Genomic DNA, 21,464 nt, shown 5'->3' on the forward strand with positions numbered 1-21,464 from the left:
TGTCAGGGAAGCTTTAGGGTGGATTCCTGCATTGAGCAGGGGGTTGGACTCGATGGCCTTGGAGGACCCTTCCAACTCTGCTATTCTATGATTCTATGAACATGCTGGTGTGTTAAATGTCTGGAGAGCCCAGGATTGTGACTGTCCTTTGCTTAAAAATTCCAGTTTGTGAATCCCCTTCCTTAGAAACAGAGCCGTGTTTTCTTTTTACTGTTGCCACTGATTATATAAAACCAGTGTATTAGTCCCTGCCCCTAGGAGTTTACAATCTAAGTTTAGACAGGGGCTGAGTGACCACAGAGGGCACAAGAGTCGTGAGCCAGCAGGCAGAGTGGAAAGGCTGCAATGTTAACCGGCAGTTTTACTCTTCTCTATTGCTTTGTTTAAGGAAAGGGGCTTCTTAGGAGGTTAGTGACTTCCCCCCCTGTCTAATTAGATCCCTAATAAAACATCTATAAAAAGCGTGAATGAGCTGTTCAGACAACATGCTAACACACAGTGGCTGAGTGTGGGTTGCTGATGAAGCATGGGTTCAAAGCTCGCAGCCCCTTTCAGTCTTGACGGGTCTCCCATCTCCCTTCAGAACTTTGCTCAAGGATTATGGAGAGGCAGAGAATTGGAGGGGATGAAGACACGTGTGTTCGGACAGGATCTGGAGGCTTTGGGAAATGAGCCTTGGAAATAGCCTTTGCACACTTTCGGGCTTCACAGCCCTTCGAGCAGAACCTGCTAACTTGACTCTCATCATTTTAATGGCACCAGGAGGGCTAGGAACTTGCTTGCTTGTTATAGACGAATCCTGGGGTTCTTGGGAGTTCCGGCTGGGATATGAGACCTCAATCCTGTCAAAATGGCCATGGAGCAGGTGCTGCTGGGTTTGGCTCAGGGACAAATATCCGAGGCTGGGTGTGCGGGAGAGACGCCCAGTGCCCGCCTGTTTACTCTGCCACCCAGCCTGGCACCAGACACAGGAAGAAGGCATGTCGCCCTGTTCTGTGGGGGAAGCCTGGGTCATCCTGCCCGCTCTCTGCCCCTCCCAATTGCTGCAAGAGAGAGCTGTGCTTTTGGCTCCTAGACCGTGTGGCCTCTTCAGGGCTTGTTCCCGATGCCTCTGATTACCCAAGAGGCTTGAGTGTTTCCAGCCCCTCCCTGGAGAGACCTGGTTCTGGAGTCACATTGTAAGCGGGCCACGGGCAACCCTGGCCTCTCGGCACCCGGGGGGAGGGCGAGAGGCTTGGGGGCAGGGCTGAGGGGGGAGGCGAGTCCGATCCATCCCAGGGTGGGGTGACAAGGGGAGATGGCCGGCTAGGGAGCCGCCTGAGCCTATGGATCCCAGTCACGGAGTGCTCCATCTTCCTAGGTCCCTGCCACACTTGGGGCAGCACCGGTGGCTGACTGCGTTGGAGTCCAAATCGGCAGCTGGCACCATGGCGAGCGACGACAGCAGCGTTCAGGACCTGCTGGATCTCAGCTTCCAGTGTGAGTTGAGGGCTGTGGATCCCTGGATCGGGCCTCGGGAGGGAAGGCTCGCAGGAGAAGCACACAGTCGTCTCGGCTAGGGTGGAGGAGGAGGAGGAGAGCTGTGGATCTGCTGGACCTTGCCTGGCCTTTTGCTGGGGAGGCCCCTGCTCAGCAGGCAGCAGAAGCCCCGCGGTTCTGTCCTGGGCGTCTTCTGCTATGGATCTTATGCAATGGGGCCGAGGAAGTCCCCTCCCCGCCCACGCCTTGGGAGAGTCTCGACTGGTCAGCTTGGCCTAGACGGGCCAAGGGTGTCTCCCCCGGTATAAGGCAAACATCTACACCGATGCTATTGTTAGCCGGGGGGGCTTGAAACGGTTGGGCCAACGTGATCCTATTGTGGCCTGGGGTGTTTTTTTTGGGGGGGGGGAGCCCCCCCAAACCAAATTCCTGCTGAGCTTTGACACTTGCAGGATGGGGGGCGTTAGCACATCTCTCTGCCTAACCTACCTCGCGAGGCTTTGGGCCAAAAATGAGGACAATAAAATCCTGTAAAATATTTTGGAGAAGGAGGGAGGGAAGGAGGGAGGGGCCCGCCGGTCTCCCTTTGCTCTTGCTCCCAGCATCCTTTGTGTCTTTGAGGGCTTGGCCACAAGGATGCTAAATCCATCCCGTGAAAGGAGGAGAAGGAGAAGGAGGGCTTGGCTCTCCTCTCCTCTCTAAGTGGGAGAAGGAGCCGCCGGCGGGCCAGACCGGAGACATCCCCCATGGGCTGGCTCAGCGAGCTGCAAAGGGCTTGGCTGAGCACGCTACAGGCATGTTCAACAGGTCCCAGATGTCGCTGGCCGGCCGGCGTCCTGCCTTGCTCACCGCTCTGGAATATTTGACCAGCTCCCATGGGGGGGGGGGGAAATACACGATGACCCTAATCCTAAGAATGACAATATAGCCTGATTGGGGTGTGTCTGGTGCTTACCCAAGGAGCAGGAGGTGGTTCCCTCCTTGCCCTGAAGGGCTCATGACCTCAAACGCCATGCAGGAGACCGAGGGCTCCTAGCACTAACATTCCAAAGGCATTTGGCCCCTATTCTGGCCTTTCTTCTGAATTTTCCACGGTAAGAAATAAGGCAGAAGAAGCAGTGGGACAACGTGGGAGGGCTACAAATTGAAGACAGGCTTGACTCTCCCCCCCCCCCCGGCATAACATTTTGTGGATGAGACTTTTATTGTGCCAATGCGTGCACCCCACCCTACCCCATTCCTGCCTCGTCTGGAAGCATCCAGAGAGGAGAATGGGGTAGAAGTCAACAGAGGAAGGGCTGTAGGGTGATACACATGTCTCAGGTTAGGTGGGGACCAAGGCGTTGTGCCAAAAGCCTGCCTGGAAGAGGTGGGTTTTGCAGAGAGATTTGATGGAGAGGACAGAGATGCCCCCACAGGATCCACAGCACCCCTGAAGAGATTGCGTCCGAAAATGGGAATTCATTTGCTCTCTACCTACTTCCTCGGCTTCAGCACACCTTCGAGTCCCGTGTGATCATTGCCTCTTCTAGGGGAGTCAGTCTTTTCTCTGAGTTACACTAGAGTAGGCTACCCTTAGCCCGGGGCAAAACTCTTTCATGTTTCTGGTGAGTTGCCTCCCGGCACATCTTAGAGAAATAGATTTTGCAGAGAGAAGGAGGCGGTCCAGCAGCCAAGACAGATGGAATGTCATTGCTAGCCACTGTTTAGTTTTGCTGGTGAGCTTCTTAATTGTGAGGGAGGGCAGGGGAGAGTCACCCACATGGGGATGGAGGAGGTGGCACGTGGCACTGCCCTAGGCATGCCCCACATGCACGCAAACACACTGCGCATACAGTGCGCCCGCACCCCACCCACGGAACGGAGCGGCCTGCCTCTCCCCAGGTTTATTGAATTATGTATGTAACTAAGGAAATAATTTCCGAACGCAGAGATTAATATTAAAAACAAACATAAATAAGATCACATCATGGCCCTTGGCGGAGGAGGGAGGCGAGAGGGAGGGCTGGGCCCGCGCTGCAGGGACATTGCGTCTCCCTGAGCAGGCGCCAGGAGCTGCACGATCCCAGCCCTGTGTTTTGGGGCCTCCCATCCCCAGGGGCATCTTGGAGGGCTTCAGGGAAAATTGGCTGCCTTCTGCTGCTGGGACACCTGGGGAGGAGTGTGCGTGCGCCTGGATCCGCCTGGATCGCATGCGCTGCAGCACCTGGCGCCCTCTGCTGGTAGGAAATGTTTGAAGGAGGTGGGTTTTCAGTGGCATTCTAGGCAGCCTGCCCTGTTCCAAAGGATCGTGGAGAGGTGCGTTCGCTCGTCTCTGTGTCCCCTTCCACCAGTCATCCACCAGTCCTCTGGGCCCCTTTCTCAGTCTCAAGAAAAACAGGAGTAGATTGCCAAAGAAGTTAATGATATCTAGAAATTGGAAGGTTCAAGGAGATTATGATATAGAAGATTGGTATAAAGAAATATGGGCTATTGCTATAAATGATAAATTAACATGTAACATTAGATTTAGAAGGGGGATAATGAAAAACAATGGTTTTGAAGAGATATGGACATTGTTCTTAGAATATGTATTTTTAAAAGTGAGAGGAAGAACACCTCCAGAAGATTCAATGCAATTTTGGAAACTAGAATAAGATCCCGAAGGTGGGGGGGGGCACTTATTAATGTGAGTCAGTTAAGAAGTAGAATGTATAACTAAGAAATAGGAAGAATGTTGTGTTATGTATGTATACCGGGTTGTTGTAAAATAAAAATATTAATTAATTAAAAAAAAAAGATTGCCGAAGAAGTTCCCTGTTGAGCATTGCAGATATTCACAGCTGCTTAAGAAACGGAGCAAGAGCTGCTTCGGCCAACTTGCTGACCGGTGTCCTTTGAGAAGGGAGGCCGTTGAAGCTCCGCCCTGTCCGCCCCACGAGAATCCCTGCATCTCTCTCTCTCTCTCTCTCCCCCGGGCCCCACAGCTCTGGCTTCGAAGCACATGGACCTCAAACAGATGGAGCTGGACACGGCAGCCGCCAAGGTGGACGAACTCTCCAAACAGCTGCAGTCGCTCTGGACGGCCAGCCCTGGCCAAGCGTCCACGCAGTTCAAGGTACGGGGGGCCGGCCTCTGGTACGGGGGTTGGACTAGATGGCCTTGTAGGCCCCTTCCAACTCTGCTATTCTATGATTCTATGATTCTATGAAATGCCGCTGCTTCTGGGCTGGACTGCAGCTGCTGGGCCCAAACGGCAAAGGAGCTGTCTGCGAAGGACCAACTCTGACTGGCAGCATCTCCGGCAGGGTTCGCTCCCGTCATTGGGCCCTTTTAAATTGGCAATGCTGCAGACTGGACCTTCTGCACGTAAAGCAGGCATTCTGCCCAATTATACTTTATTGGGGGAGGTGATGTAAATCAACGTGGAGGGGTTACAAATTCTATACAGCCTTCCCTCACCAGGTTCCGGCCAGATGCGTTGGACTACAAAGCCCATAAACCCCAGCTAGCACAGAGAGACTGAAAGAACTGGGCATGTTTAGCTGGAGAAGAGAAGATGGAGGGGAGACAGCACTCTTCAAATACATGAAAGGTTGTCACACAGAGGAGGGCCAGGATCTCTTCTCGATCCTCCCAGAGTGCAGGACACGGAATAACAGGCTCAAGTTACAGGAAGCCAGATTCCGGCTGGACATCAGGAAAAACTTCCTGACTGTTCGAGCAGTACGACAGTGGAACCAGCTACCTAGGGAGGTTGTGGGCTCTCCCACACTAGAGGCCTTCAAGAGGCAGCTGGACAACCATCTGTCGGAGATGCTTTAGGGTGGATTCCTGCACTGAGCAGGGGGTTGGACTTGATGGCCTTGTAGGCCCCTTCCAACTCTGCTATTCTATGATTCTATGAGTACACAAGGCTAAGTACTGTCCCCAATCCCCGGTATACAGTACTAAGCAAGATGGACCATAGTACTCAATACTAGTACACAATACTAGGTGAGATGGACCATAGCGGAACAGCTGGGGGTGATGAGCACTGTAGTCCTAACACATCGGGAGGGAACCTGGTTGGGGAATGTTTAGATTTCCTTTTGCCTTGTTATTTGATGCTTGAGATGCTGCCAGTCAGAGCAGACAATATAGGGTGGGATGGATGACCTTACAGAATAACAGGACTTTAATGTCTATGAATAACATGTAATTTTAACCATTTTGTTTTGAGAAATGAACGCTGATGATTCGGGAAAGGGGTGTCGTGTATGCCTGATTGAGAAGGCTACCTGGACCCCCCTCCCCACACCCATCCATAGGGCCATGGGGCAGTTGAGGCCATGAGAAATTGCACGCGTCAGAGGACGCGATGGGAACGGTCGGTGGTGATCGTAGCAGCGGGAGAAGGGAAGCGGGTCGGTTTGTGTTGTCTTCAAGAACAGGCTGGAGCAGAGACCAGTGGCGCTAGGCTTCAGCTGCCTTCAATCCCACCCGGAGATGCTGGGGGGTGGTTTCCGCATGAATCCCATCTCTGTTTATCGACAGGCGGTGGACAGATACAGCGCCAGCCCGTCGCAAGAGCTGCTGGGCAGGATGAGCCCCGTCTCCACCTCGTTGCACCAGCTCCCTCGAAAGAACACTTCCTGGGAGGCCGCGGACAGCTGCCACAGCTCCTCCTTCGGCGAGGGCTCGCCCAGTTTCTCCCACGGCTCACCGTTTAGCTCCTCGCCTGGTCAGCTCCTCACAAGCATGTCCCCGCTGGGCCGCCCCACCTCGCCACGGCCTTCTTTCTTCCTGCAGTCCGACCTGGATCGGGCCCCAGCCTCCAGGCCCAAGGTGCTGCCCGTCCCTTACGAGATGCAGCCCAGCCCCACAGCCCACACGGGCTCCCCTCGCTCCCTCCGGCCTTCCGGCTCCATGGAACGCCAGTACGAATACAAGCCCTTCGCTGGACCTGCGGTGGGGCGAGCTAGCTCTCCGCGGCTGCTCCCGGAAGGCCCCATGGCGCCGGCGTTCTTCCCGGACCGAGGGCCCTCACCACGGCCTCCTCTGCCACCGCCGTACGAGAGCCACAGCCTGTATCCCTCCGCGCCCAGCAACTTTGCACCGTTCCGGGCTCAAGGTAAAAGTCAGCTGGGACTTGGGGGCGCAGGGCGTGGGGGGCTTGGAGCATTCTCCGGTATTAACAAAGTCTGGTGAGAAAAACAACATCCACAAGAATAAAAGATGGTCCCTAAAATTAAATTTGCAGATGACGCAAAATTGGGTGGGATAACTAATACCCTGGAAGACAGAAACAAACTTCAAAGTGATCTTGATATGCTGGAGTGCTGGGCTGAAAACAACAGAATGAAATTTAATAGGCATAAATGCCGAATTCTACATCTAGGAAATAGAAACCAAAGGCACAGTTACAAGATGGGGAATACTTGGCTCAGCAATGCTACAAATGAGAAGGATCTTGGCATTGTTGTAGATCACAAGCTGAATATGAGCCAACAGTGCAATATGGCTGCAAGAAAGGCAAATGCTATTTTGGGCTGCATTAATAGAAGTATAGCTTCCAAATCACGTGAGGTCCTGGTTCCTCTCTATTCGGCCCTGGTTAGGCCTCATCTAGAGTATTGCGTCCAGTTCTGGGCTCCACAATTCAAGAAGGACGCAGACAAGCTGGAGTGTGTTCAGAGGAGGGCAACCAGGATGATCAGGGGTCTGGAAACAAAGCCCTATGGAGAGAGACTGAAAGAACTGGGCATGTTTAGCCTGGAGAAGAGAAGATGGAGGGGAGACAGGATAGCACTCTTCAAATACTTAAAAGGTTGTCACACAGAGGAGGGCCAGGATCTCTTCTTGATCCTCCCAGAGTGCAGGACACGGAATAACGGGCTGTAGTTAAAGGAAGCCAGATTCCAGCTGGACATCAGGAAAAACTTCCTGACTGCTAGAGCAGTACGACAATGGAACCAGTTCCCTAGGGAGGTGGTGGGCTCTCCCACACTGGAGGCATTGAAGAGGCAGCTGGACCACCACCTGTCAGGGATGCTTTAGGGTGGATTCCTGCCTTGAGCAGGGAGTTGGACTCGATGGCCTTGTAGGCCCCTTCCAACTCTGCTATTCTATGATTCTATGATTCTAATTAAAAAATGGTACTGGACACCAGTCAGACTGGCACAAATTAACAAGACTTTGACACCCTCATGCTGGAGAGGGTGTAAGGAAAATGGAACTCAAGTACATATGTGGTGGGATTGTGGGAAAGTAAGGAATTTTTGGGACAGGGTCTTCAGGGAAATGGAGAAAATTACGGATCAAAAATATATATATATAAAAAGCCAGAATTGGCATTATTGAATATTTTTGCGAAACAAAATAAAGAGATAAAAGAAAAACCTCTAATACGTTACATGCTGACAGCTGCAAGACAATTAATAGCAAGCAATTGGAAAACTGCAAAGGTGCTGAAAGTAGCTATTTCGAAAAGGAAAAATTGGGAAATAGCAATTAGTGAAAAATTGACACAGAAATTACAAGTACAAAGAGGAGTAAAACAAAAAGATAACTCTAAGAGAGATTGGCAAAAATATATCGAATATATGAAGAAAGAAACAAATAGAACAACTCTGGCAGAGGCTTATAGGATGCTCTGGGACTTATAAAAAACAAGTAAGAGTTTAGGAAAATAACAAAGGAAGAGATAAATAGAAGTGATATAACATGCCAGAAGAAGAGATGGAAAAATCTGTGAAAAAGTCTTCCACGTCTGGGTGGGTGGGAGGGAATCCCAAGGGACAGAAGAGGTAAAAAAGAGGTCAAAGAAGTTAAAACTCGAAATGAAAAGTAATTATGTTTATAAATTTAGGAGGAGAAAAAGGTTACTGTATAATAACATGGACCTATTTATGAATATTTGTTTAAATGTATATATTGGAAAAATAAATAAAGCAATTTAACCCCCCCCCCAAAAAAAAACCCAAAGTCAGGCGAGGAATGAATGAACCCTGTTATACAGCACCTTTCTTGTGCAAGAGGGCACATCTCTGGCTTTGTTGATGTGTTTAGAACAAGTATTCAAGAGGGTAATAATGACTGAGGAAGGCTCTCGATCAATCCAGGGTACAGAAAGGGGAGTCCGCTAAGCAGGTCTCAGCCAATGGGGCGCGTCTGCTGCAGTTTTGCAAGAGTACAGAAACGCGGCGGGAAAATGCATTGGACTCGGAACGCGGTTTCCTAAGACGTATAAGCTTTAAAACCTCAAGTTCCTGGCTCTTATGAGACATGCTTAAAAGGGTGTTGTCAATTCTTGGGTAGATGCCAGAAGCCAGCGGCACTGCTCAACACGGAGGCTGGTGGAGTGGGCGCTTTGCTTCAGTGCCAGGCTCACGTCTTTTTTGCACCACCCCGTGGGAAACAAAATCAGTAATGTAAACTGGCAAACAGGGATGCAAAACGAGAGCAAACCCTGCAGAATTTTCAAATCTGTGCAGTTCATCCCAGTTGTTGAACCGGGGTCCCCAGCACGGCGTCCACCGGGGCTGCAACATCCACAGGCACCCCGGTGGTGCCTGTGAAGGGGTCCCCAGTGTGGCACCCACGGGTATCCGCAATAACTTCCCCCCATTTTTAAAGATGTGTACATGGATTTGTATACATCGCTAGCAATGATTCATATGAAATGCAGACAGCTTCCTAGCAATTATACATTAGCTTCCACAAAAGCAGGCCCAATATCTAAATAAGTATTCATTTGAAGGTTACATCAATAGGCCACCTGTTAAAATATTGAAAGCATTGTAAGGTCCTCAGTCTGTTGCATTATAGTAGGTGTTTATCCTTCCTATATTGTAATATCAATCTTCTAGCAATCAAAAGGGTGCTGAGAATCCATTTATGCTGACTATTTGTTAATTTCCATGGAGCAGGTAAATGATGTAAAGGAATGTGTACATAAATGAATATTAAAGACTGTTCCAGTTTAAAATTCATCTGTGTAATTGCCTCCTCCCAAAAAGAAACAACTACTGGACGTTGCCAGAACAGACGTTTAAAAGAAGCATTCGCTGTGTTGCACCACTAGCAATTAGCTGAATTAGACAATCCCTTATTAAAGAGACGTTTCCAAAAGGTTTTGCTGAATAAGACGCAGCCTGTGATCCATAGACACAAAAAGTAGCAACTCTGAGTAGGCATTTTGTGGTGATGCCCACAGGTCCGAAAAGGTTGGGAGTCCCTGTTGTAGAACTTATCCCTTCCTGTTGTTGCAGAACTGGCATTGCAGAATTTCGTGGTGTCTTTCCTTTCCTTTCCTTTCCTGTTTGTTTGTTTAGTGTAGCGAGCACATGGCTTTGATATTGACTTTGTCGCTTGTAAAGCACGCACGCTCCACACCCCTCTGGGCTTTATTTTATTAATTTCAGCTTTTATCCTGCTTTTAAACAGAACAGCAATAAACATGATAAAAGGCTACAAATAAAAAGCCGGGGGAAGGACAACACTAAAATACCATAAAATAACTGCTATCATCCATTAAAAGCCTGGGCGAATATAAAGGCCTTGGCCTAAAACAGCCTTCCCCAACCTGGTGCCCTATAGATCTGTTGGACTACAACTCCTATCAGCCCCAGTTGGCATGGGAAGTTTGGGGAAGGCTGTGCTACACATAAGCAGAGCCCTGCTAGATTCCATCAAGGGGGGCATCTAGTGAACGTCCTTTCTCCCCCAGTGGCCAACCCAGTCCACCAGCCAGGCACGGAGGCCAAAAGCGGTCTCCTTGCTTGTTCTGCAGTAACTGGAAGTCTGAGATATGTGGCAAATAGACATGCTAATAGCTTCCCTCCATGCATTTGTCAAATCCCCTATAAGAACGTAAACGTTTGCTGGGCAAGTGGGCTCTGGGTGCCACCACTGAGAAGCCGCTTTCCTCAGTTGCCTCCGGCTCTGACGTCCAGGCAAGGGAAAAGAGCCTCTAATGCGGATCTGGATGTTTTTCCTTCTACAGACGACCTGGTGATCCGGAGGAGGTCGCAGAAAGGATGGAATGAGTCTGACCTGGACGTGGCTTATGAAAAGAAGCCACCCCACTCCCTTGGCTATGAGAGTGAGTGTTGACGGGCACAGGCGGGGCAAGGCGGAGGGAAGGAACAGGAGGGAGGCAGAGGTGGCTGAGCTTGCCCAGGTTCTCAGATTGGCCACGGAAGACCTGTTTACGTGGCTGCCAGATCTAGGAGGTCGGTGGGTGCAAGAGAGAGAGAGGCCACCCTAAATGTGAGTTTTAGGAACTCGCAGCTTTCAAAATGCCGTTTAGCCTGCTCTCTTTACGAAGTGTATCGTGTGTTTGATTCTTTTAACATTTTGCCTTTAAACTGCCTTGAGGAGGCTTTGAAATGAAAGGCAGCATGCGAATGTTTAAAATTAATAAGTACAAATGCCTGGATGGAACTCCTTGCTCAGCTTCCTGCGTGGCTGGCCGTGGCGTGTGCCATCCCTGGGCGACCCCCGTGGGCACAGCGAGTCGGAGGATGCAGCCGTGCCACCCCACCTCCACTCAGGGCCTCTCTCCCCACAGGAGGAGACGCTCACGTGGGCCTTCGCCAGAGCGCGGCGGGGCTGCCCCTGGCGCCCTGGAGGGAATCCAGTTTAGATGGGGCCATCGGACAAGGCAAAGTAAGTTTGAGCCTCCAGGGTTTCCGTGGCCTTGTGTGGCTCCCCTTCATTTCCACGAAGCCCTGGAGAAGCGGAGTAACATTCTGGGAAATATTCATGGAAGTGTGTGTGCCGGTGGGTGGGGGAGGGGGTCATTTTGGATTTGCAAGTGCCTTGAGCTGGCTGTGACAAGGCGAGGACTCCCATATCGAAGGGAGGGGGGTTTATTCTTTGATTATAGTATTTTTATTCCGCCCTTCAGCCCTGAAAGGCTCCTGGAGCAGCTTGCACTCAGTCAGTAAAGAAGGCAGTCGCTGCCTGCAGGCTTACAGCCTAAAAAAAGACGCGGCACATGAGGAAAAAGGGCCGAGGAAGGCCGAGGGTGTTCTGGGCCGGGCACGTGGGGGATCTCACCTTTGGCTTCCTCCCTCGCAGGAGGACCTCTACGGCATGCACAGCGCCACCCTGCCCAGGAACTACAAGGTCTCCGGGCTGGCCCATGAGCGGCGCCAGGAGGGCGCCTTCCGCCGGCCCTTCCCTGCCAACCAGACGGGCACCTTGCCCCGGAACTGGCAGCCCGTTTCTCGCATCCCCATGCCGCCTCCGAACCCCCAGGGCAACTTGCCCAAGCGCCACAAGCCGCTGCCCCTCTCCATGATCTTCCGGCTGCAGAACGCGTTCTGGGAGTACGGCGCATCCGGCAACAAGTTCCCACTCTCTCAGGGGCCGCCCGGGTCTCCGCTTTTCCTCCGGTCCCTGCAGAAGCAGATGCTGCAGCAGCCCCTTGGCCAAGCCCAGCATCACGTCCGGATGAGCCCGTCTGGAAGCGAAGGTACCGGACCTCAGGCAGAGCAGGCATGGCGGGAGTGGGGGGGGGCAGGGGGGGTTAAGCCTCAGGCTTGGCTTCTGCGCCCCCTCCCAAATTAAAGTTATGTGCTAAGAATACACCCCTGTTCGGAGGAATAAATGACGGAGTACGAGTGAAACCATAAGTTACTTTGAACCATGACAGTACTAGATGAAGGTGAAGAAGAAGATGTGAAATGGAAACCCCCCCCCCACCTTGCAGATTTCCAGTCTCAACGGAATGGTGTTTAAAGTGCAGGATGCAAGCGTCATAGTCACACAGAACTCTTCACTGGCCTGCGTTTTCAAAGTAGGAAAAAGAGGGCAAGGTCATGGGTTTCCATGCTCCATGCCAGGGCTGGGTATTTGATAGGACTAGGTATTTAATTTGGTTAAAAATGGGCCATGATGTCAGGTTTTCCAGCTACACAAAACCTCATGCACACATGAATAAATAACACGTTTTGGACGTGTCCAATAATACACTGCCAAAACACACTTCCAACATTTGATTGAGAAATGTTTGGGCCAATAAATGTACACGTGATGTGAGTGTGCATCTCTTTACCACCACCCCTCTGTCAATCACAGAGGCCCGGGGCGGATTAGATTAATTTAAAAATGTGTCCATTCTTAAAATTTTCCCCTCCCTGAACTTCCTCAGTAAAATGCCTGCCTCGCTAGAAAGGCGTTGGCTTTCCTTTCCCTCCAAGCCTGTGAATGAGGCAATCGCTTTCCTTGTGTACATAAAGAAGGGTCCTTTTGACCGTGTGCAGAGTTCCTTTCCCACTCCACCAAACAGCACAGCTCACTTGCAGACCGGAAAGGAAGGATTCCCAGGCAAATGACTTGTGGCTAGATTTGGGTCCTGGTGCCTGCTTGGTGACCCTCCGCCCTGTGTGTGTGTGTGTCTCTCTCTCTCTCTCTCTCCCCCCCCCCCCCCCAGGAAACGGCATCTCCCGGGCTGCAGGGCTGCCGGCCGAGCCTGTCCGCGTGGTCCCGATCGTCTTGATGGGAGAGCAGGAGCCAGAACTGGAGAATCTCCTGCCGGGCAGCGAGCCGGCAGAGATGGAGGAGCTGGCCCGGCCCCTGAGTCCCACCCGGCTGCAGCCTGTGCTGCCGCCCGAAGCCCAGAAAGTGCCCGAGTTCGAGGAGGTGGCGCGGGTCTTGGCGGAGATGCCCCGGCCCCTGAAGCGCCGCGGCTCCATGGAGCAGAGCCCGAGCCCGGCACTGCCCCCCACCCACAAGAAGCAATACCAGCAGATCATCAGCCGTCTCTTCCACCCCCGCAAAGAGGAGGCCGTCCCCATGGGGGAATCCCCCGCCCAGACTGACCTGGCCCCCATCAACGAGGGCGCAGAGCAGAAGGCCGTGGCCTCCGTGGCCTCCGTGGCTCTGGCCACCCCAACCTCCACGCCCCTTCCGCCGCCTCCAGACAGTCCCGCAGCGCTTTCTCCCCTGCCCAGCCTGGTAAGTCTGCGGGCTTCGAGGCCGCCTCTGCCCACTCCGTCAGCCGGCTGGTGTGTGGCGCGCACCCACTGGCCCGCTGTAGCGCAGACCCTGCCGGCGACGGACTTGTAAATGGAGAAGGCCCCGGCCCCAAGCCTGCCTCGTGAGTCCCGGCCACTGTTCACACTCGCGTTGGGGCATCCGGTGATTTCACAGGGAAGGCACTCTGCCCACGCTTAGAGGAACTCTTCTTCTCTCTGATCACATGCTGGCAATGCTTAATTTCATACAGAGGACCCCGGGCTCGGAGCCTGGTGTCTGTAGCTAAAATGGGCACAAAAGGATAGATCACCTGCTAGCTGGCCAAGACCCCGGAGGGCCACTGTGGGTCAGAGGACACGATCCGGGGCTAAAGGGCCCTGCCTGAGGCAGCGTCTGATGTTCAGCTTCTAAGATGAGAGGCGCTGAGCCTCACGTGTGCGTCGCATGAGCACGCTGTGAGCTTGAACCCAGCCCCCGCCTGCCCCAGTAGGTAATACCGCCAGTTATTGATTGGTGAGCACACAGCGCATGCTCAGAAACACTCTTGCTTCACATATTCCTGGTATTCCAATGTAGGGGGAAAAATGCACCAATAAGTGTAGATGCTAAAAAGAAAAATCAACTCTGGTGCTTGATAAGCGTATTAAAAACTATTTTATTCTTAAAATCGAAAAATGCTCTGCTCAACGTCCTTCGTCAGGAGCTGGAAACAGCTGCTGTGCTGGGGTTAGGGTGAGAAAACCCGTGAGACACGGTAGCTCCTGCTAGCACAGCAGCTGTTTCCACTGCTCCTGACGAAGGACGATACGTCCGAAACGTTGAGCAGAGCATTTTTGGATTTTAAGAATAAAACAGTTTTTAATACGCTTATCAAGCACCAGAGCTGGTTTCTCTTTTTAGCATCTTCACCTATTCCTGGCCTTGAAAGGGATTCTCTGAGGGCGTGCCTCGTTACAAAGCGTGTGTATGTGGGGTGGGGTGGGGAGAGGGGGCGACAGGAGTGGGGAGGGGTCTTTCCAGAACGCTTTCCCCATCACGACCCGCCCGCTCCTTGTCCGCAGGAGAAACGCTCCGCCCTGCGCAAAGCATCCTCCCCGCTGAAGCGGCTGACCATGAGGGCCCGGCTCAATCCCTTGGTCCTGCTCCTCGACGCGGCTCTGACCGGAGAGTTGGACGTGGTGAAGGAGGCTGTGAAGGAGGTGAGCTTGCAAACTGTGGAGCCGGTGTTGTGTGTGTGTGTGGAAACGGGGCACCCTTGCTGTGATGCACTTGGAAGGAAGGGAGGAGGAGGAGGAGGAGGAGGAGGAAAGCCCTTCTGGATAAGCTGGCAACTTTATTAAAAAATATATATGGCATTTTATCCTGCACTTCATAGAATCATAGACTAGTAGAGTTGGAAGGGGCCTGTAAGGCCATCGAGTCCCACCCCCTGCTCATCTAAGGTTGGTGTAGAAGGATGTGGCTGTTCCTTGATATTTTCTTCTGGTTAACCAGAAGAAAATTTACAAAAATTCCCAGAAGAGCTTGAAACTTCAAAATAGCCCAATCACAGAGCACGGCCTGGCTCTCAGCACCAAGACCGTCAAATGTAGTCTCCTGAACCTTGGCATGCATACGAAGGGGAACCCAGGGGTGTGTACCTCCGGGTCCTTCTGGTTTTAAAACGCATTGATTAATTTTAATTGATTTAAATGCGTCCCTGCAGTAACGTCTTCGGCTACTAAAGCGAAGAGTTCCCAAACTCGCTCATAGCTTTGCATCCCGTCCAGTTTGAGGTCAGGGCAGCCAAGGAGGCCCAGGGACAGAGGTGTAGGCCTGCCCCCTCCCTGCTGCTGTGGGGCAGCCCCCCCTCGGGGGAATGGCATGGGCAGAGCCCTCCCGGAAGGGGCAACAGGGCGGCACCGTGGCAGGGGCTGTGCCTGGGGGTGCCAACGGCCGTGGCTTCACTCAGACAGTTCTTGACCGCTGTGTAGCTTTGATGGCTCCTTTGTATCCGAGGAAAGGTTATTCCAACCAGGTGCGTCGGTTTTCTTGCGTAGGTGTAGATACACGTCTGGGTAGGCAGCTGCAGGGCCAGTGTCGAGGGTCAGCATGGTCGGGTGTCTGCCGAGGGCCCACAGCCAAGCAGGGGCCGCTGGCGAGAGCCCTGCAGAGTCGCTCCTCCTTTTCCCCACTGCAGCCTGCTTGTCTCCCCCACCTCTCGCTCCGGCCCAGGCAGCGGGGAGCAGCAGCAGCAGATGCCTCCCCCCCCCCCCGGCTCTCTACCTGTCAGGCAAACAGGTGGGAGCGCGGAGGAGCAAGAGGAGGGGCAAGAACAGCCGCGATAATGGTGACGAGAAGGCGGAGTCGCTGAGGGAGGTGGGGGTCTTGCCCCAAGGCCTTCGAAAACTCAGAGCTGGTCCTGAGGGGCTCCACCCTAGAGTGCCCTGGGCCCCCTCAGACCTGGCACCCGCACGGCACAGGCGCACGTGGGTGCCTCTTCCTGCCCACAGCTGAGTCGCCCAACCCAGCTGAACGGCGAGCCGAAGGCGGTGCTGGGCGATTAGCAGGCCGAGGGGCACCGTTCTGCCCCTGCCGCGTCCCCTGCTCCTCGCTTGCGGCTTTCGCTGCATGAAGCGCAGGGCTGTCCCAACTGTGTGATACCTGTATGCCTGTTCCCACCCGCAGCTGAATGACCCGAGCCAGCCGAATGACGAGGGCATCACCGCGCTCCACAACGCCATCTGTGGCGCCAACTACAACATCGTGGACTTCCTCATCAACATCGGGGCCAACGTCAACTCCCCTGACAGTCATGGATGGTGAGCCTAAGAGCGGGGGGTCTCCAGCACGTCCTCTGTGGCTGGTCAGGGGCTTTGCTGTCCCTTGAGGGCCCCCGTTCACCAGCTGGGGGAGAGTCCTCTTGTGCGGGTCAAAATTTAAGGGTAATTAATTCAGCAGGCACACACCCCGGTTTACTCGTGACGGGCTCTTGCTTCCTGCCCATATCTGGGTTCAGGGAGACGTGGTTTTCCTGATGCTGAGAAGGACTTGGCCTGTCGCAGAGAACACAATGACTTTATAAATAGATGCTCAGGGATTCTATCTTAAAACGCTTCTTAACGAAAAGCAAATGCATGTAAAACAATTATAGATGGCAGCCGATACCATGATATTTGTTGACAAAGTCTAAAACAGAAAAAGGAAATGAGGCAAAGAACAGCGATTACATTACTGTTTGTTTTATACTTTGACTGGTTTTAATTTTTGTGAACCGCCCAGAGAGCTTCGGCTATTGGGCGGTATAAAAATGCAATAAATAAATAAATTAGTAACACAGCTATATATATATATATATATATATATATATATATATATATATGAATATTATTTGGATTTTATAACACATACAATAATCACACTACATCAACTTAATATACCACAATAATGAAATTAAAAAAGAACTTATTGAAATAATACAATACTATCGCGTGCACCCCACCCCCTGGGACCCTTATTCTCCTTTCCAAAATTGTAATGTATCCTGCGATGGTTTACTCCCTTTCCCTTTTCCTAATACAAATTTAGCAAATGGTCTCCAAACCTCATCAAAGTCATTTCGCTTCAGCACTCCTCTCTTAACTTTAATACTACCCGTGAGTCTGTCATTAATAGCTATATCCCAGACTTCTTTATACCATTCTTCTATTTGATAATCCCTTTGTTCCTTCCAATTCCTGGTAATTATTAGTCTAGCTGCAGTTAATAAGTTGTTTATTAATTCTTTACTATTTTGTGTACATTAACCCCTTCATGCATTGATAACAGTGCTGCCCTTGGGCCTATCTTTACCTTCCATCCCATTATATCATTTATCTCTTTAAATACTATTTGCCAAAACCTCTGAATAGCTTCACAAGTCCACCACATATGGAAATACGTGCCTTTTTCCTGACATCCTCTCCAACAATATACAGAATACTTTTTATCCGTTTGATGTAGTCTTACTGGTAACACCGCTTTCTGCCAGCTGGGATTACCCCCTTCCGGAAGCGACTCCATCTAGTGTCCTTCCCTTTATTTTCATAATTTTACACTTGAACATGATATGTGATGGGTTTGCCTTCCTTTAATCCTGCCTCTCCACATTGATTCATAGTCGCTGACACCTTGTTTTCACTCCTACAGTTCTATAGACATTTTCCGACTTGTTCTCTGTGTTTAGGCCTGTCTGGAGCATGAACTTTAATTAAGCAAAAAATATGTTCTTGAAATGTTTCCATTTTCCCAGGTCAGGCTGCCTTCCGGTAATAGGTCTAAAGCCAACTTTAGGTCTGTAAACCGCCCAGAGAGCCCCGGCTATGGGAGCGGTATATAAGTGAAAGAAAGAAATAATACATAAACTTTGGCTGAGGCTGCCTTTTGATAGCACCGTTGCCTTAACCTGGCCTGCGCTCTGTATCAGGCATCCCCTTGACAGGGTCTGTGCTTCTCCCCACCCTCCTTGCCCCAGGACCCCCTTGCACTGTGCCGCCTCCTGCAACGACACGGCCATCTGCGTTGCCCTGGTCAAGCACGGGGCGGCCATCTTTGCCACCACCTTCAGCGACGGGAGCATGGCCATTGAGAAGTGTGACCCCTACCGCGACGGCTACAGCGACTGCTTCAGCTACCTTGCAGGTGAGGGAAGGCTGGGGAGACGGTGCAAAGGGTGGGGAGGGGGCGGCCTGGATCGTCGAAGGAAGGCCTGTGGGGTCTGGATCAGGTTTCCCCAAACTGGTGCCCTCCAGATGTGTTAGAAGGACAGCTGGGAGTTGTAGTCCAACACATCCAAGGGTCTCTACTTCCCTTGCTCGGCTTCGTCCATTTTCCTCTGCTGCCCCTCATGCCTGGAATGCTCTTCCAGAACACCTGAGAACTACCAACTCAATCACAGCTTTTAAAACACAGCTAAAAACTTTTCTTTTCCCTATAGCTTTTAAACTTTGAGTTTGTTCTGACTCTATACTGTTAGCTTCACCCTTCCCGGTGCCTGTTTACACTTCCCTGTGCCTGTTTGCATTCTCTTTCCCTTCTTATTGTTTACTACAACTTTATTAGATTGTAAGCCTATGCGGCAGGGTCTTGCTATTTACTGTGTTATCTGTACAGCACCATGTACATCGATGGTGCTATATAAATAAATAATAATAATAATAATAATAACATCAGGAGGGTGCCAGGTAGGGGGAGGCTGAGTCACAAGACCCTCCATGCAACCTCCAGTCGAGAAGCAGCTTGCATAGCCGTGGCTGGGGGAAGCGACCCGGAAGGTGCGGCTGTGTTGGTGGCCTGGCCGTGGGCTTTGCAGAGGCGTCTGGTTTGCCCTGCGTGAGGCAGGGTGATCTCAGCGGTGGGCAACCCATCGCCCTCGGGCGACCTGTGGCCCAACTCCAAAAGCCTCTGCCTGGAGCAGTTCCTCTGATAGGAGGGAAATGTCCCTTCCCTGGCAGAAGGCAGCATGGAAAGGGGGAGAGAGAAAAGGGGGCTGGAGGGAACGGAAAGGAAAGGGCTGTCCGCCCCACCTCTGGCCCCCAACAGGTCACCCACGGGGGATCTCAGCAGAATGAAGCCTGTCTACCTCAATCTGGCCCAGCTGGGGAAGCCGCCATGACGAAAGCAGGCACCAGCTGTCAACCCACAGCCCTACCCATCGAAAGTGCCGGCTGGTGGCGGGAGGGGGCTCTCTGCACCCGTGAGGCCCCTGGGGTTGATTCCTATGTTGATCCTCACTGGGTTGTGGGGGGGGGGCACCCGATTCCTCATTGCAGACGTCGAGCAGAACATGGGCCTGATGAACAACGGGGTGGTGTACGCCCTGTGGGACTACAGTGCCGAGTTCAGCGACGAGTTGTCCTTCCGTGAGGGCGAGCCGGTCACCGTGCTGCGTCGCGACGGCCAGGAGGAGACGGACTGGTGGTGGGCCTCTCTCTATGGGCAGGAGGGCTACGTGCCCAAGAACTACTTTGGGGTGAGTATTGTCTTGGAGGGGCTCGAAGCCTCACCCACCACTAGCTCCCCAAAACAGAGGGGCGGGAGCTCTGAAAGAGGGTGGTGCGAGGCACGGAGATGGTAGAAGAGAGCCATGCACAGAGTGGGAGGCGGAGGGCAAACTTTTTGCCCAGCTCTGTCCTTTGGTTACAGCCTTTAAAAGCAACCGGCAGTCTGCAAGGGCGGTTACATTGTTCACCAGCAGTGAAGCTCACCGGGCAGTAGGAATCTCTGCTGTCGAGTTTTCTGTGCCTGCTGGACTTCTCTCTCTCTCTCTCTCTCTCTCTCTCTCTCTCTCTCTCTCTCTTTAATTAAACTCAGCCTGTTTTTCTCTCCTCCTCCTCAGCTCTTCCCCAGGGTGAGGCCCCAACACCGAAAGGCGTGACGTTTCAGAGGCGGGAGCTCCTGCACTGCCATTCCTGGAGGAACCTGAGGAGCATGTCTGGACAGGAGCCCGGCGGGTTCGGCGGTTTCCTGCTGTGGCGGCTGCGTCACCTGCCTGCCTGGGAAGGGCTGCTTGTGGACCTGGCGTCTGTGGGCCTGGTGTAACGGGGGTGGGAGGGGAGAGAGGAGGAGGAGGAAGAGGCGGCGAGGGGGCCTTTGCCCTGCTTGGCTGCCTGCCGTGGGCCCTGCTGTGGCTGGAAGAGCGAGAATAAAGGGGGCAGCAGGGTTCAGCTTGGATCCGAAGCGGACCCCCGCTTCGCCTCGGCCTCCTCCTGCTTCCTTATGAACTCACCCAACAATAACATTATTGTTAGTATTATTATTAGTATTATTAGTATTATTATTGTTTCATCACCCCTTTCCACAGAAGCCAGTGCAGCTACCCCAGTGACCAAGAGATTTGCCCCAGGGCCGTGTAGGGAGTCTGTAGGAAAATCTCTCTCACACACACACACCCGCCAATGCCCCAGCCTTTCTCTTGGGCTCCATCCTTGACTCCAGAAAAGCTGCCCCTTCCCAAAGATCCTCCCTGGTGCCTTTCACACCTGCTCCGGCCACTTCTCCACCAGCCGAACAGCCCCGGCTCACTTGCCTTTCTTCTGCACAAGGCCACAAAATGTGTCTCCTGATCCTGCTTCTCCTTGGGACGTGGTGCAAAAACTTGGGCCGCCGTTTTGGGCAGGGTGGCTGAATCTAGAGACGCCTTCATTTTTCCACGTGTGGAAATAGATTGCCCTGCAGTGGGATTTGGGGGAGGGGGTGGCAGTGCCCCCTCCCTCCCTCAATTTCTCTGATAATTGCTAGATTGAAATCTTTCTGCTGTGGAACTTTTGACTTCCAAGCCCCAGTGTTACAGCAAGAGATTCGGGGCGGGAGGGGAAGACGGAGCTTCCTTCTTAGTATAGATGCCCAAAGTTTGAGCCAAGTCAAAAAGAGCTTCCTTCCAAGGCTGGGAGCGACTGGACCGGATGTCACCACGCCCTGGGCAGCATCCTGCCCTCTGCCTCGTCTGATTGAGCCCTGCCTTCGCAGAGGACGGCCTTTTGAAAGAGGGAATGGCGGTTGCAGCATGACAAGGGAGCTCCCTCCCTGGGCCGGTCCGCTGCATCGTCTGTTCACCTTTCACATGGCAAAAGTTCTGGCTTCTGTCCCTGCGCCGTCTCCCTCCCCAGCCCTAAACCAACTTCAGGGCCTTTTTGGCATTCAGCTGCTCCCCTGCACCTTGGCGGGACCACCTTTCCTTGAGGGATGATGCCCAAAATGCCCTGCTTTGATTTGGGGGGGGGGTTGAGAAGGGCAACTGGGCCAAGACCAGCACTGCTGGTCAGCACCTGAGGCAAGGGCAGGCCCCTCCGCTGACCGGATCCAGCCTCGCCGATTCCTCCGGCTGCAGTCAGGGCTGGTGTTTGGGCGGAATTGAACGGGGACGGGGGTTGTAGAGTTCCACCTAGCTAGGAAACCAGTGTTCTGTATCTGCTGTTAGGTCCGCACACACGTGGGCTCTCTGGGACATGGCTCCTGCAAGAAGATTCTTCCACTTTTGAAGGAGGGAAAGGGGGGGGGGCAGGCTGTTATTCGTTTGAATG

General features: G+C 52.6%; 1 protein-coding gene across 1 annotated transcript in view; it reads left to right on the plus strand.

Annotated features, from left to right (window-relative positions):
- PPP1R13L (protein phosphatase 1 regulatory subunit 13 like) overlaps positions 1-19,969 on the plus strand; it is a 28,294-nt gene extending 8,325 nt beyond the window's left edge. Inside the window, exons 2-13 of the mRNA XM_063140210.1 lie at positions 1,361-1,479; positions 4,446-4,576; positions 5,995-6,571; positions 10,445-10,543; positions 11,012-11,109; positions 11,524-11,920; positions 12,881-13,404; positions 14,487-14,624; positions 16,093-16,226; positions 17,918-18,084; positions 19,215-19,414; positions 19,781-19,969. Of these exons, the coding sequence (XP_062996280.1) occupies positions 1,428-1,479; positions 4,446-4,576; positions 5,995-6,571; positions 10,445-10,543; positions 11,012-11,109; positions 11,524-11,920; positions 12,881-13,404; positions 14,487-14,624; positions 16,093-16,226; positions 17,918-18,084; positions 19,215-19,414; positions 19,781-19,819 (2,556 nt within the window). The 5' untranslated portion in view covers positions 1,361-1,427 and the 3' untranslated portion in view covers positions 19,820-19,969. The remainder of the gene's footprint in view (positions 1-1,360; positions 1,480-4,445; positions 4,577-5,994; positions 6,572-10,444; positions 10,544-11,011; positions 11,110-11,523; positions 11,921-12,880; positions 13,405-14,486; positions 14,625-16,092; positions 16,227-17,917; positions 18,085-19,214; positions 19,415-19,780) is intronic.
- The last annotated feature ends 1,495 nt before the right edge of the window (positions 19,970-21,464 follow it).

This window comes from Elgaria multicarinata, chromosome 13 (assembly GCF_023053635.1).
Source record: "Elgaria multicarinata webbii isolate HBS135686 ecotype San Diego chromosome 13, rElgMul1.1.pri, whole genome shotgun sequence".
Taxonomy (NCBI): Eukaryota; Metazoa; Chordata; class Lepidosauria; order Squamata; family Anguidae; genus Elgaria; species Elgaria multicarinata.